Source organism: Peromyscus californicus, unplaced genomic scaffold, assembly GCF_007827085.1.
Source record: "Peromyscus californicus insignis strain IS unplaced genomic scaffold, ASM782708v3 Scaffold_24__1_contigs__length_46423439, whole genome shotgun sequence".
Taxonomy (NCBI): Eukaryota; Metazoa; Chordata; class Mammalia; order Rodentia; family Cricetidae; genus Peromyscus; species Peromyscus californicus.
This window is the reverse complement of record NW_026294535.1, coordinates 1,791,670-1,807,929: the sequence shown is the minus strand read 5'-3', so window position 1 is coordinate 1,807,929 and position 16,260 is coordinate 1,791,670. Positions and strand designations below refer to the sequence as shown.

The window sequence follows — 16,260 nt, the reverse complement described above, 5'->3', positions numbered from 1 at the left end:
TAATCATGGCCCACTTCAAGACCAGTAGGCAGGCTCTAGCTTCTCTCTAGTACACTCCTAAATTGGGTTTTGTTTTTTCTGTAGCTCTTACACTCACCAGTCAGGTGACAAAGCAAACCACCCAGCTATGGATGAGAGAGTCTTCGCTGTAAATGATGGAAGCTAGAAACCCTGCAATTCAAGATCATGGGGATGACTCAGCCAATGAGCATTTTAAAAAATGGCACAGGCAACACTGACTACTGACGTTGACTGTTGATAACGGGAGCTGAGTCCCAACGGGGCAGTGCAGTCCTCTTAGTATTAGCTCTTGGGGACAAACTAACAGTGTACACCGCATTCCAGAGTCTTTGGGAGGAAGTCGTGGGTCTCACAAACGTCATTCAGAGCTGACGATTACTCACAGGTACATGGGTCAGAATGGTAGAAGCCAGGAGTTCTCTTGCTTCTTCTATTTTTGTTTTCTTTGGTCCACCTCCCCACATTCTTTGTCTTCTTACTTTATTCCCTATATATTTTAACGCCTATAAAAAAACAAAGCAGGGTTTGATTACATCACTGGGATCATCCGTGCTGACGTGCTGTTACAAGCAAAGAAGTCAAGGACCTGGTTACACAGATTGCCGCATTGGGAACAAAGACAACGTCATGAATCAATAACAAATACTACAGCACAATGCCTACCCCACACACTGGCTCCCCTTTCATTTTTAAATTGTCTTATTCCTATAAAATTGACACATAACTATTTATAGGGAATTGAGAAATAGATAAAAAATGTGTTTGTGTGTGTATAAGGCAGCCATCAATTCTTCATTCAGAATATCACTATGGAATGTTGTAGTTCCCATTAAAACAAAACAAAACAAAAAACCAAGAAAACAAACCATGCCAAGATCTAAGAGCTACAGAAAAAACAAAACCCAAATAAATGCAGGATGAATGTCATGAACTAGATGACTTAATAACATGATGTACAGTTTAAATTCTTTCCAAATTAACCAATAAATTAATAATAGATCATTTTATTCCCAGCGGGGTTTAAACAACTCCAAGTTGGTTGATTATAAAGCCCTAGGTTCTATAATTTACATGGCTACACAAAGGGCTTGGATAGCTGAAAAGATCATGACTTCAACTACAAAGCCGCAGTAGCCAGGCACTGATATCACGGTCTTTAATCTCAAGCTTTGGAAGGCTGAAGCGGGTGGATCTCTGTCAGTTCAAGGCCAGCCAGGGCTACATAGAGAGATCCTGTCTCAAAAACTAAAGAAACAAAACCTCAGGAATGACAAAGATGTTAACAGTGGCATGGAGAGGGACAGACGGAAAGAAACCACAAGCCCCTAACAACCTCACACAGAGTGCCCAACTGATTCTTGACAAAAGAGTCAAAACAAGTCAGCGAGAAAAAAACTGTCCTTTGAGTACCTGGTGGCGAAACACAACTCGAGACCCGAACATGAGCAAGGAGCCCGGGCCTCTGGATCACGCCAAGAGGAAAAACTAATCCGAGGGAAGACTTCACACCTGCCAGGTGATGCTGCACACGGCTTTAATGCCGCCAGCACTCGGAAGGCAGAGGCAGGAGGATCTCTGAGTTTGAGGCCAGCCTGATCTACACAGTGAGTTCCAGGACATCCAGAGCTACCTAGTCTTGAAAAACAAACAAAAACAAAAAAGGACTTTATAACTAATGTGGAAATTAAAACTGTATGACTTCTAGAAAAAGACATAGAAAATAATCTAATGTGGAGTAGGCAAAGACCTCCAGGATACAGAGGTAATGATTGTAAAAGACAAAACACAACTTTTTTGATAACTTGGTGTTTTCAAAGGTAAACAGCACTGTGAAAGAAAAAGACCAGAGAGGCAACGAAAGAGCTGGCAGTGTTTACAATATGGAAGCCAGACACGGGATTTATATCCACACTTTTCTGTTGGCTTTTGTTTTTTTGAGACAGGGTTTCTCTGTATAGCTGTGGCTATCCTGGAACTCACTCTGTAGACCAGGCTGTCCTTGAACTCACAGAGTTCAAGTGCTGGGGTTAAAGACATGTGCCACAATGCCTGACTCAGACTTCATTTTTAAAAGGATTCTGAAATTCATTAATAAAAAGATGCACAACTGAATGCAGACAGTGAACAAATAAACAGTCCGAACCCCTCAAAAGAAAATCAGTGGCTGATTCACACGTGAAAAGCACGCGACATAATTTGCCATCAAAAATGAATATTAAGGCTACAATAAGATAATGCTACACACCTGTTAAAACATCTAAAATTAAAAAGACACATCACCAAATACTGTGAGAACAAGAAGCAATCAGACTTGTACACTGCGGCCAGTAATACAAAATAGAATGATCATTTGGGGACTGGAAAGTTTCAACTTTATAAAAGTTAAATATGCACTGTTCTCTGGCCCAGTAACTCGACTTCTATGTATTTACCCAAAAGAATAAAATTGCCCATACAAAGATTTGTCAATGGTGGCACAATTCATAAAAGCAAAAGAAAGAAGATCCAAATGAACATCAATACAAAAAGGGAAAACTGGTTCAGTTATACAGTAGAATATTATTAAGCAATAAAGAGGACAGACTCCATGGAGAAACAACATGAAAGGAACACAAACAACAACCAAAAAACCTCAGGAAATCTTGGACAGCATGCTTAGCAAAAGTTAGACACATTATACACAGCTAATTCCGTATAAAGCTCAGGAACAAATGAGATAAAATCACCGTAATACCAGAGGGGGGGGAGAGGGGAGTTAGAACTGGAGGGCATAAGGAAACCCGTGGGGGAGGAAACACTGTGAAGTCACAGATTAGACAGAGGAGGCCCTGAAGCACTCACATAGTGACTCTCAGTGAGCAACACAAAGGAGCTGACTGGAGCAAGCCCACTCCGCGGGAGACAAGAGCAAGGAGGCAGCTTGATGTTCCCTAAACTGAGACGGCCATTACAGCTTTCTCCTTGGGGAAGGGCGCAGGATTCCTCACTCTGAGGGAAAAAGTGAGAGGTACACAAGGAGAGCGGAATCCCTTCTGGTGTCACACTGCTGTCTCTTCCCTGGGTACCCAACAATGCCACTTCCTCACAGTGTGAGGGCTGCAGAAACAGCCTATCAAGGAAGGCCAAAATATTATTCCTAGCAACATCTCCCAAAAGGAAAGAACCAGAGCCCTTGACAATGATGAAAAAACGTATAAACAATATAGAGCTAAGGCTTTAGAACAGAGGAAATGGTGGAGGCTAAAAACAGGCATAAAACCAAACAAACAACAACACTCCTTCATTTAATTCACTGAAGCATAACATCTTCAAAAGAGCTATGTGTGGTGTAACAGTTTCCTCCAAAATTGAAACATTCCACCTCACAAAGAAGATTCTTGAGCAGGAAGCTAAACAACTCAAGATAGTGTCAGGAAGTCCCTGAAACTGAGTAGATTCAGTAGGTCCCTCCCTGCCAAATGAAGCTGAGAGTTCCTCTTAGACAAATGGAGACTGAGAGAGAAAAAAAACAGACTGAGAGAGGAAAAAAAAGAGACTGAGAGAGAGAGAGAGAAAAAAAAAAAAAAAAGCTTCGAAGAAGACTTAAGACCAGCAGCTTGAAAGAAACAGAAACCAGCCAAGCTGCCTAGAAGAGTTTTAGACCCGAGTCAGGAAAGGACACTCTCCAACCTGTTGAGCTGTCATCCATGCTGGGGTGGGCTCTGGTGATACAGCTGTCTGAGTCACCTCTGCTCCTGTAAGTAACCCCTCACCCATATTCTTCCAATAAAACTCAATGGTTCACCAGGTTGGACTTTAGCGGTGTCCATACCTTGGTCAGTCCCGAGATCCTAATCTGGGGTGAGTAGACTTATGTGTTGTGTCTCCCCAGGAAAAGTTTGGTCACACAACACTATTCCACAATGAAGTGCACATTCTCCGTCCTCATTCAGAATAGGAGAGAATACTCATGCTTTCTTTAACCAATGCTGTATCTTCAATGTACTAAACATTTTGGATTATTATTAACCTAGCATGCAGACTGTAAGCACTTGCAAATCCTTACTTTCTGTTCAGGGAAACAAAACATTTCTCTTTCTGAAGTTAACTAATTATATCTCTCTTCCATCTTTTCTCCAACCTAATCTAATTGAGTTAGCTGAGAAGTTTCCGTGAGTATCTACTAACAGATGGGAATGTGAGTCCAACCCACTGTGGCCTTGCTGACACAGCTCTACAATGCCGAGGGCTGTCTGACCAACGATGGTTAAAATGTGGAGGAAGGAAACTGTCAGCCCTGTTACCATTAGAACACTCTTTTGTCACAGACAGACAGCAAGTCTCCCAAGGCTGAGCCTATATTCCTGTTCACAGGACAAGTGTTCATTTTCTACTTCCTGTTCATTTCTTAATGTTTCCTCTCTATGTTCTTAGATCCCTGGACATGATTCTTTGATTTTTTAATGAAGGTTCATGCCTATCAAGTATTTCACTTTCAAGAAAGGCCAAAACGAGTACTTCCTAATCAACATACTGTTTCCCGATGTTATTTGCCCAACTATTTGAGTCAATTTCCACTCACCATGGAGAACGAGTAAAGCAGGCAGGAGCGATCCCTAGTGATGTGTTTTGGATACACACACTGAAGTATGACATCAACCTTCCTAAGTGCAAGACTTCATCTAAAATCCATCCAGACTGATTTGATTTCAGAACACATAAGCAGACAGTAAGTGGGAATGTTCTCTCTACATGCATCAAGGGTGGCCAGAAGAAAGAAACTCAGGCTTTATATTTTCCTGTAAGTATCTCACAGGCTAGGCAATGTACATATGGACAAATTCAAACCATCTAATCCTAGTTCTATAGGAGGGCATCCCTAGCTCCCAGAGGGTATAAGAAATGCCACATAGACTCAGTTAGCAAAACACTTTGTGACTATCATACTAAAAAGCCCAAGTAGTATGAGGACTCTCCCACATGAAAAAGGAATTATAATTATTTTTTAAAATCATGTTTACACACATGGAGTTCCCTAACATCATCTTTGAATCTTGTCCTTAGATTCCAAGGTTCTAACCAGCTGTACCTGAGGCCAGTGAAGATTCTGGGGGAATAAAAGGAACTATTCCTGGACCTTTCTTGATACTGAAGTAATTGGGAATTCAGAAAATGGGATAAAGACTGAATAGGTAAATTGGAAGTTGGGAACGAACAGACATTAAGAGCTAAGGACACAGCTCATTGGTAGAGTACCTGCTACGTACACAAAGCCCTGGTTTGGGTCCCTGTTGTGTTAAATGAGAAATGTCTTTTATAGCTCATGGGTTGAACACTTGGTCCCCAGTTGGTGGTCATGGAACTTTCAAGAGGTAGAGCTATGCTGGAAAAAGTATGTCACTGGGGGTGGGATGTGAAGGTGGCCTTGCCCCAATTCCTACTTTCTCCCTACTTCGTGTCAATGAAAATGTGACTGGCTAGCTTCCTGCCCCTGCTTCCTGCTACCATGCTTTCGCTACCACTATGGACGCTATCCCTCTGGAACTGCAAGCCAGAATGAACTCTTCCTTTAGTTGCATTCAGTCATGGTGGTTTATCATAGCAACCCACCCAACACCACCACCAAAAGGCTATCGAAGAGAATGAAAGCAGGCAAGTCTCAGGTGGGAACTGCCAGGGTTTTAACAGTGTACCATCCCTTGGACAAATAGGGCAGATGGTGCCGTTACTGAAGCACAGGAGAAGCCTCCTCTCCACGAAGAAGCCCTCTTCTGATGATTGGCGCAGCGACTCCTTCCTCCAGTTTCCGGAAGCGGGTCAAAGGAACCTCTGTGTTGCTCTTCTCCTCGATCCCCTTCCCCACCCTACACCCCCACTGCAATGGCTTATTGAGATGAACAGCACTGAAGACTCAATCCACAGCAAAGGACGCCATGAAAGACACACCTGCATCTGTGTGAAAATCTGAGCTTTCTGGCACTCCTCCAAGCTGGGCCCAAACGCAGCCATCACGTGCTCCTCTGTTCCAATCATCTGCACAATTTCCTGGTCACTCTCAACACCCATGGCCTAGAAAGAGAAGAAAAGACGGGGAGTGTTGGCTTTGTGCTCACTCACTGACATTTGCTTATGCTAATCTGGCATTGTTTGTGGGTATTACTTCCAAGCAAAAGCCAGCTCTTCTCTCAGAAACGGTGCCATCTGGCATTGGCAGCCAGAGCCCGAGCTGCACGAGAACCTGAAATAGAAGTTGTCATTAGGAAGAGGAAAACAAACACCCTCAAGCATTTCTGCACGTGTACAACCATCCCAATTTTTAAAAATATTCTAAGAGTTTCACTATGAAGAAATGAGGCTGGGAAGTCTAGTGGGGAGGCCTGGTCACAGTAACAACAGCAAACTAAAGCAACACCCCCAATGGTATAGCAAGCCAGAAATGAACATTGCTGAAAATGAGTGTGCCTGACTAGGAACCTTCTTAAGTGTTGCAAGGTGGCGGTGGCCACCTCACGGTCCTGTGCTCACTCACTTCCTCAGACACTTGGCCAGAATGCTGCCATATGGAGAGACACAGCATAATCCCACTAGCCCTCTCCTGGTGTGGTAATGACCTGCTTCTTAGAAGTCAGGGGAAGTCATGTTTACACCAAAATGTCTTCCTTCTGCTTGGAGAAAAGACCAAACCAGAGGATAACTGTCCAGTCAAGCTTGTCATGTTCTCCTCAGTTCTCTTCCACACAAAAGAGAAGCAAATGGAGTTCCCAGTTCCAATGCAGAACTCTAAGGGCATTGTCCTGTAAACCACTGAGAGACATCTATCTAGAAACCTCAACTCCTCAGTGTTCGTCTGGGACAATGCCAACTCTATTGCTGCCATCCACTTCCTTCTACGGCATCATCATCCACTTCCTTCTACTGCATCATCATCCACTTCCTTCTACTGCAGCATCATCCACTTCCTTCTACTGCAGCATCATCCACTTCCTTCTACTGCACCATCATCATCCACTTCCTTCTACTGCACCATCATCATCCACTTCCTTCTACTGCAGCATCATCCACTTCCTTCTACTGCAGCATCATCCACTTCCTTCTACTGCAGCATCATCCACTTCCTTCTACTGCATCATCATCCACTTCCTTCTACTGCAGCATCATCCACTTCCTTCTACTGCAGCATCATCCACTTCCTTCTACTGCAGCATCATCCACTTCCTTCTACTGCAGCATCATCCACTTCCTTCTACTGCAGCATCATCCACTTCCTTCTACTGCAGCATCATCCACTTCCTTCTACTGCAGCACCATCATCATCCACTTCCTTCTACTGCAGCACCATCATCCACTTCCTTCTACTGCATCATCATCATTCACTTCCTTCTACTGCAGCATCATCATCCACTTCCTTCTACTGCACCATCATCCACTTCCTTCTACTGCAGCACCATCATCCACTTCCTTCTACTGCAGCATCATCATCCACTTCCTTCTACTGCAGCATCATCCACTTCCTTCTACTGCAGCACCATCATCCACTTCCTTCTACTGCAGCATCATCCACTTCCTTCTACTGCAGCACCATCATCCACTTCCTTCTACTGCATCATCATCCACTTCCTTCTACTGCAGCACCATCCACTTCCTTCTACTGCACCATCATCCACTTCCTTCTACTGCATCATCATCCACTTCCTTCTACTGCAGCACCATCCACTTCCTTCTACTGCATCATCATCCACTTCCTTCTACTGCACCATCATCCACTTCCTTCTACTGCATCATCATCCACTTCCTTCTACTGCAGCACCATCCACTTCCTTCTACTGCACCATCATCCACTTCCTTCTACTGCAGCACCATCATCCACTTCCTTCTGCTGCAGCACCATCCACTTCCTTCTGCTGCAGCATCATCATCCACTTCCTTCTACTGCAGCATCATCATCCACTTCCTTCTACTGCAGCAGCATCATCCACTTCCTTCTGCTGCAGCACCAATGGAACCTACCTGCTCATCGTTCTACAATCACTCATTTGACCTAGAGAATTCTGAAGACCCAGGGGATGCTACGTAGCTGGTATGTGTCCCTTTTATACCAACTGAGGGAGTTTGAAAATATCCCCCACACTCCTAGCACCAACTCCTCTGAGCACAGAGTAAACCTGGTGTCTCCCCTCTGGGAAGCCTTTGGAGGCTTGCTTTCTTTACAGGCACTGCAGTTTCCTGCGTGCTCCTGCTGCCAAATCATGAGGGTCCCCATGAAGAATGTGATTAGGTGGATAGGTTGGAAGAAAACAAAACCAAAACCCAAAACAACCTCAAAGCCTCTTACCATGTTGATAGTTGCTTAGCATCAGGTGGCAACAGACAGATAGACTGATAACAGAAAGACCCTGAACCAGAACCATCCAGCCAAATAACCCCCAAATTTCTGACCAACAGAACAAAGATGTGTTTTTGTAACTTTTTCTGAATTTACATATCCCCTTCTGAAGGGAAGAGGGAGGTTCATAAAGCTCAGGGAACTGAGGAAACTTAGGTGACTCAGGAAGCTGCTGCACCTTACAGGACCCAGAAAGCTTTAGGAGTTAACCAGATGTGTGGTGGTGCATGCCTTTAATCCCAATGCTCAGGAGGCAGAGGCAGACGGAAGGCTGGCCTGGTCCACATACCAAATTCCTGACTAGCCAGGGCTGCACAGTGAGACCTTGTCTCAAAAACAAAATACAGCAAAACAAAAAAGTTATAAAATTCAGGCAGTCCTTCTCCAAAGTTACACAAGCTCTGAACAAACTGCGGGGCGAGAGGGACTCTTCCCTGAAAGTGACCACCATTGAATAGGGGGCTCCAAAGATGTGCTGGCTCGAGTCATCCACGCTCCTGTCAGGAGCCCTTCACCACATTCCCACAAGCAACCCCAATAAACCCACCACTTCACCAAGCTCAAGGGGACGGAATCATTTCACTGGTCAGATGCTAGTACCCCATCGGAGGTGAAAACATGTTTGTGCACGTCTCCCCAGGAAAAGCCACACAACAGCGTGATGATTTAGAGACAGCTCAGAGAGCAACTTAACAACTTTAGGAATTAAGTCCACTATTTGAACAAAGAATTTTATTTTTGAGACAAACTGGCCTTGACCGTTAATCCTCCTGCCTCAGCTTTCCCAGTGCTGGGATTATAGGCAGGTACTACCAAAAGTGGCTTCAAACTTTTCCTTTACAAATAAAATTTCAAGACTCAAATCACATGTTTTGCTAATTTTTGTAGTCCTTTTATCTCTAATTTGATTTAAAGAATTTAGCCAAGCAGCTACTAAAGGTAAATGTCAATTTAAAAATCATCAAATTCAGTAAAGTAGCCTCTTATGATTCAAAGGTTAACAGCTCAAAAAGTGACTAGTTTTAATGTTTTAAACAAAGGAACAGAAACTAGGCATGTTAACATCTTAAGCATTAAATCAGAGGCCACTTGGCTTATTCTAGCAATTTTACATCAGTAATTTTCAAGTAAAAAAAGGCTACAAACTGGATCACCTACCTACTCAGGAGTTTTATAATAATAATGGGAAAGAAATCCTTCTTTGCTCCTCATTTGGTCGCCATTTAGGTCGTGCTGGTGTGGAATCTAAACAGTAGTTTTTAAATTGCCCAACACCCCTGGATGGCTTAGAATGGATCTAAACAGACTGCTTGGTCCCTCCAGGCACGCCTAGGCTATGGGACAAAGTCATGCCAAGCAATGATGAAAGACGCCGTGTGCAGAAGGCATGCGCACTGCCAAAGCCTTCCTGCAAAAGACTAAACCCTCCCTACTGGGTCACTGAGACACAGGCCGTGACTCAGTCAGGATTGACAAAAGAGCCTCAGCTCCAAGGACTGAATCAGCGTTAGCACCGGTTAGCCTTCAGCAGTCATGGCTACAAATAAAGGACATATCGCCATAGAAACAACAAAATGCCCATCCAGTTTGCTTCACAAACAGAATTCAGACACCTGAAAACTAACATTATGTGGAACTCTGTGTACTCCTGACCCCTCATCACTCCCACTAACTACTAAGTCAAGAGAAAACTCTACACAATGAATAACCTTAGGAAGAAGTGGCAGAGATAAAGTTTGTCTGAAGGTCACCCATGGTCTGGCAATCAGCAACAGTGAACAAAATCCAGAGAAGCACTCTTTAAAGAGTGGCATGAAACTGTGTCCTCAGGTACCTGCACAGTGTAACTTTTAAAGGCAGGAAGAAGACGATGCTAATGACCTGCACTGATGGAAAGACATGCAAGGTCCTGATGAAGGTGACTTCCTAACAGAGCCAAGATCCAGAAGCCTCTGACTGTCTGTAGGGAGCTGACATTTATTACTGCTAACAGCAGTCCTGGCAGACAATAAGGGAACTGTGATGACTTCTTTAAATCTGTAGTTGTTTCCCTTTAAAGATAAAAAAGGTCCATAGAAGTTGGTGTCTGAGAAACAAAGCCCAGCTCCTGAGATCCTTTTGGGCCACCACAGTGCCAGCGCTGAAAGCCTGTGACACCAAATGGGAAGAAGGAAAGATTCATGGGCAGGAGAACCTCTGTGGCAATTCAAGTCTATAAATAAGGCTGATCCAGACCTTACAAGCTCTACCCATCATATTCAGACTCAGCGTGGTGTCTGGAAACCCTGCTGCTTCGGCCACTTTTAGGCAATTGTTGGTTACAATCAACAACCATCAGGTCCTAATGACTGTCAAGGTCTTTCAGGCCACACAACACACAAAGAGAAACGATGTGCCTCTTCCAGCATCCTCATGTGTTTTCCCCAGCTTCTGACAATGGGTAAGGAGGGTCCAGCAAAGAGAAAGGGCATGTTTCTGGAAACACGTGATTTCATCTGTGTTTCACAAATCAGCCCCTGTAGGTGACTTTTCTCCTGAAAGATGAGTTATTCAGGACTCAGAGAAGTTGGGAATTCTGCCCAATGTCACACAGTACTAAGTGGAGAAACAGAAATTGAGGCTAACTCTGTCTGCATCTACGATCTCCATTACCCTGTGCTGTCACCCAGGTAGAAACGTGGTGACGAACACACAAGTTCTCAGCAGTTGACTGAAATATTCCTGAAAAGGAATACCCATACTGATCTGAACAAAAAAGTTCTAAATGCTTATTTTAAATGCTATACAGTGCTTGCTAGATCACTAATAAACATGTTTCTGGAAAAGAGATATAATACTTACCAAGTGTTAAAGAGATACACTCCCACATCCAGGATTAAAATCCCATAATCTATTAGCAATGTGCATGAACATATCTGAGAAGGACAGTCATTTCAGGGTGTGTGAGACTGAAAACATTCAAGTGGAAAAAATATACCTAAAATCATAGTCTAGGAAACTGAAAAATAAATTACACACATAATAATTACTAATGATGGTGATACAGAAAGTTGCCATAACCTATCATCAAGTAAAACACAAAACAAGTTGTTATGTATATCACAAGTCACAAAAAAAGACCTGCAAAATATATAAAAACCTACTATACTTTTCAGAGCCTTTCTTCATTTTTAACTGGTTACATATAAAACAGATTGTTAATTCATAGCCTTTTTCTAGATAGACTTTGAATCAGCTATATCTCTGTGCTTACAACATAAATATTAAACAAATATCACAGGAGGAATTATTTTATTAAATTTTGGTCATCTAGTCAAAAAAAGGAATGTTTAAAAGCTTTCCAGATTTTCAGTCCATGCATGCATGCATCTCATTGCACATCTTCTATATACATGATGCAAAGATCGCAGGCTTTCTGATTAATTAACACTCTTAGTCTATAAACAGCAGTGCTATTCATGCTCATGTTTAAGACTTCGAAGAAGCAAAAAAACAGAAGTCCCATGGATACATGGAGACATACTGCCCTCTGCTGAAGATGTGACTCCAGGCTGGTAGATAAAATGTCTCCATCACTTTGTATGTACATGAGACACTGTTGAGTGCTGTAGGATTCACCTAAGAAAAGCCAAAGTTCCTTCTGTACTTAAAAATGCAAACTTCAAAGAAAGGAAGTAAGGCAGCAGGCATGCGTGAGACTCTCTGGGCTCTTGATATAAATGGTCCTATCATGATTATCATCTTGTAAAGAAAATTAATGACTCCATCTTTTATAGAACTCAAAAGTATATGAAGCTATAATAAACATAGAAAATAGTTCATAGAACCTCTTTCCTATGACTGCATTTCAAATCTGGTTATTTCTCAAGTTCAAGAACCTAACTAGTCAGCATCCATTTACCTGTGAATGACCAGGGGCATATCCCACCCATAATCACAAACCAGATTTGAAGAAGCCCGACTCCCTGACTCCCATGCAATCTGGGGACATCTTTAAGACATCTTCTTTGTGACTTCAAATGATGCTCCTTTTTACCCAGATTCGTTACTACCATGCACAGGACCTCTGCCTGTTGATTCTATTTGTACAATAAAGTTAGTGTGGGACAGGAACGCTGAGTCTGAAAGTGAAGCTGAAGGGTGCTACTGAGCCGTGTTTGTCTCTAGGATGACCTGCATGCTATGCTGTGCCTCCTGGAATCATCTGGGGGCATTATTACTCAAGTTAGTCATCAAGATCCATGTTACACATGTGCACACTTCACAACATACTAAATGGACCACAGGACTGTACACGAAGAATACCAATGAAGCATTTCTAGAGGAAAAAAGTTTTTAGGTGCTAAGCCAATGCTTAAACAAACTTAAAAATCCAGTTGTATAAGTAAAGACACACGCTTATTTAGAAACAACAGAATCTAGAATTCCATAAAAAAGAGCAGATATGAAATATCCTGAGATAGAATCTACAGATGTCCTTGCTCACGTGACACATCGCAGCATGTTTTATATGTCCATGAACTGGGACCTGGGACATGTTGTAGGGTATCTGTGCACTGTGAGAAGATGGGCTTGCTGTGATTGGTGTAATAGAGAGCTGAACGGCCAATAGCGAGACAGGAAAGAGGTTAGGTGGGACTTCTGGGGACAGAGGACTCTGGAAAGAAGGCAGAGTCACCAGACAGAGAGGAAACAGGAGGTGCAAGATGAAAGAAAGGTAAAAAGCCATGAGGCAAAACAGATTATATAAATGGGTTAATTTAAGTTATAAGAGTTAGTGGGAAAACCTAAGCTAAGACCAAGCTTCCATAATTAATAAGCAGTCTCTGAGTTGTTATTTGGGAACTGGTTGGTAGGACAGTGAAAGACTCGTTACATATGGCATCCAACGTGGAGGCCCCAATATCAAAACACAGGGCCTGAGAAAGCTCAGAAAACTTCTGGACAAGGATCTGGGTGCGGGTTCCTAGTCCTGCAGTCTCTCGGGCAGGCCAGTACTCAGTGCCACACAGAGGTGTGGCTACTGGCTGCAGCCTGTGGGCTGGTGCTAGCCACTAGCACCATGTGCAAGCACCATGCACTAAGCAGAGCCATGTGGCAGCTGACATGGCAGTTTAAGATTTGTATCATGTGGTCAGAGAATGCTGCAGGTGCTCAGTAAAGCCAGGACCAGACAGAGAAAACCTCTAAACAGGTAGAGTACACTTAAAAATGTGCTTAGATGCTAAAAGAAGAAAAGAAAATAGGTATAGACAGTCATAAAAAAATAATTTAAAAATAATAAAGTCTTTAAAAAGAGAGTAAAGTAATAAAAAAAATAAGGCATGTAAGGATGGAAAATATAACACAGGGAGTTTGGACCCTATATCGTGCTTTGTTAATTTTGGAGTTTTTTGAATGTTAATGAACAGAGAACTGCTGAGAGACACTGGATTGTGGAAGGGACTGCTGAATTAAACCAGCCTATACTCTCTAGGGGTGTCTTGGCTTCAAAATGGAAGTCAGACAATTGCTGGGTTGGGGAGAGGTTGTGCTTTTATCTCCACAGGAAACTAAAAGCTATGGATTCCCTCAAAGTTAACTGAGATCACACTTGACTGGGGGAGACCTCCTGAGGATCTTGGCAACAGACATGAGGGAAAAAGCCAAGAAAGACTACAGGACAGGTGACATCTATGCTGATCCCGCTACATGGGAACAACTCTGAGACTGGATGAGACATGATACAGCTTGCTGGCTACAGAGTCCTCATGACTTATTATTACACGCCATCCTTACATATGGCATGGATAGAGGTCTGGTTATGTAGTCCAAACAGATATAAAGTTAGCAAATGCCTTTTACCTACTCAAACATAAAACAAAAATAATCTTTAGCTGACTTGTGCACACCACACATTCAATATTTGTGTTAATGCAAATATAAATGCTACCTTTAAAAGTTTGTATGTTTTCAGAAAAAGGACCAGACACCAATGAAAACAAGTAGCTCAGCAATCCAGCCTCTCAGAATGCCTCTGTTGCAGTTTCCTCAAAATTATGCATCCAGAACAACTTCAAAGCTGCTGAGATGGTCTAACGTCACAGACTACTATCCAGCCAAGACATCAGATTAAACTCTACACTTTCCCATCACACAGAGACTAAACAAAAAATAATACAACTAGTTTCCCCAGAACTTGACCATTATCTCAATTTTCTTAGGGCCCCCTAAAGATGCCGTTGCCCCCAAACATCAGGAAGCAATTTTAAGAATATGATGTACAAATTCCTAAGAGGTGGAGGGGGGTGGGGTTGGTCATTCAGAGGGCTATAGATGTTTGTCATTGCTTAGGGGGGTTGGTTGCAAATTGCTGCTGGTCATGGTAAGGGAGGAAACTAAGCAAAGGACATTAGATCCAGGATCTTGTTCTAAAAAAAAAAAATGGGGATATAGGAGTGACAGGATAAAAGGGTAGATTATTGAATCTACTTTTAAATTAAAAAGTCAAATACTTGTCTCACATATTTTACACTGGAATTTTTGTATACTGATACAAATTTAAGGTTATTTTTGTTATACTGCATATATTTTTCTACTCTGGTATAAGGTAGTTTTATATATTGATACAAATTTAAGGTTATTTTTGTTATACTGTATACATGTTTCTATTTTTATATAAGGTAATTTGTATATTGATACAAACTTAAGATTATTTTTGTTATACTGTATAAATGTTTCTACTCTTGTTTAAGGCATTATACCTGTGTAGCTCATTTAACAATCTAATGTAAATTTCTAGTCCTTGAAAGTTATTATTACAAACTATATAGAATGATTAAGAAATACATGTTAGTGGTTAGTCATCTAACAATCAAATTCGTAGCCATGTTGGGCATGTTTTCAAGGTCAAACAAAGATATATTCTAGATAGATAGATAGTCTTCAAACACTTCAGAGATCAACAGAATATGGCATCTAAGATGTTTTCATAACATAAGGCCTTTACTTGACCGTGAGACACATCTGCTCCTGGCAGCACCAATTTACTTTTAGAAAGGATTGGGCAATGAAGAACCTCCACATGGAGTTTGCTTTCATTTGTGGCAAAGTTAGCCATTGGGCAAAGAAACTTCCCTTGCCTAAACTGTTGACAGTATGCTGTCCAAACTGGACAAGCAAGACACAAAAGAAGGCGACTGCCAAACTTTGCCAGGACAAGGTAAGACAGTCCTTCAAAATTTCCTGCTTCACAAAAAAAGTCCTTCAGATATTCTAGGCCTGTAAGCTGACGATGGATGCCCCAACATTACAGAGGAACCTTGGGTGACTGTCCAGGCAGCTAGCTGTTTCTGTCATTTCTACTTTTGGAAGTTGCTTGCTTTACACTTCCTATTTAATCAGGTAATATTATATCCTTCTTGGGTCTCTGATGGAGTTGAAGACAAGAAAGTTATGCTATAGTTTTCTTTGTTACCAAATTCAGAAAAGAAAATATAAAGTATATAAGGTTGAGAGACTAAAAGCTTAAATTGTTTATCTGAAAAAATGTTTTGAGGTCTAAAAACATAGTTTTGGGTTGGTAATACAATTTAGGATAGAAAGTAAATTAGGTACAAAACTTTGGACTAAACTAAGATAGGATAGATAATACAGTACTTTCTCTGAATTTGCTAAATACAAATGGACTGGACATTGTGAATGTAATTCTTAGCTGATAATTGTCTTATTGTATATAATTTTACTGTGTTAGAGTTAAAACCTTTCCTTTTTATTTAGACAAAAAAGGGAAATGTTGTAAGATATCTGTATACTGTGTGAAGATGTATTTGTTGTGATTGGTGTAATAAAGAGTTGAATGGCCAATAGCGAGACAGGAAGAGGTTAGGCGGGACTTG

General features: G+C 41.9%; 1 protein-coding gene across 1 annotated transcript in view; it reads right to left on the bottom strand.

Annotated features, from left to right (window-relative positions):
- Positions 1–16,260, bottom strand: part of Polr3b (RNA polymerase III subunit B) — a 115,028-nt gene that overhangs the window by 78,704 nt on the left and 20,064 nt on the right. Inside the window, exons 10-11 of the mRNA XM_052752921.1 lie at positions 5,947–6,069; positions 405–524 (exon numbers count right to left, since the gene is read on the bottom strand). Coding sequence (XP_052608881.1) covers positions 405–524; positions 5,947–6,069 — 243 coding nt within the window. The remainder of the gene's footprint in view (positions 1–404; positions 525–5,946; positions 6,070–16,260) is intronic.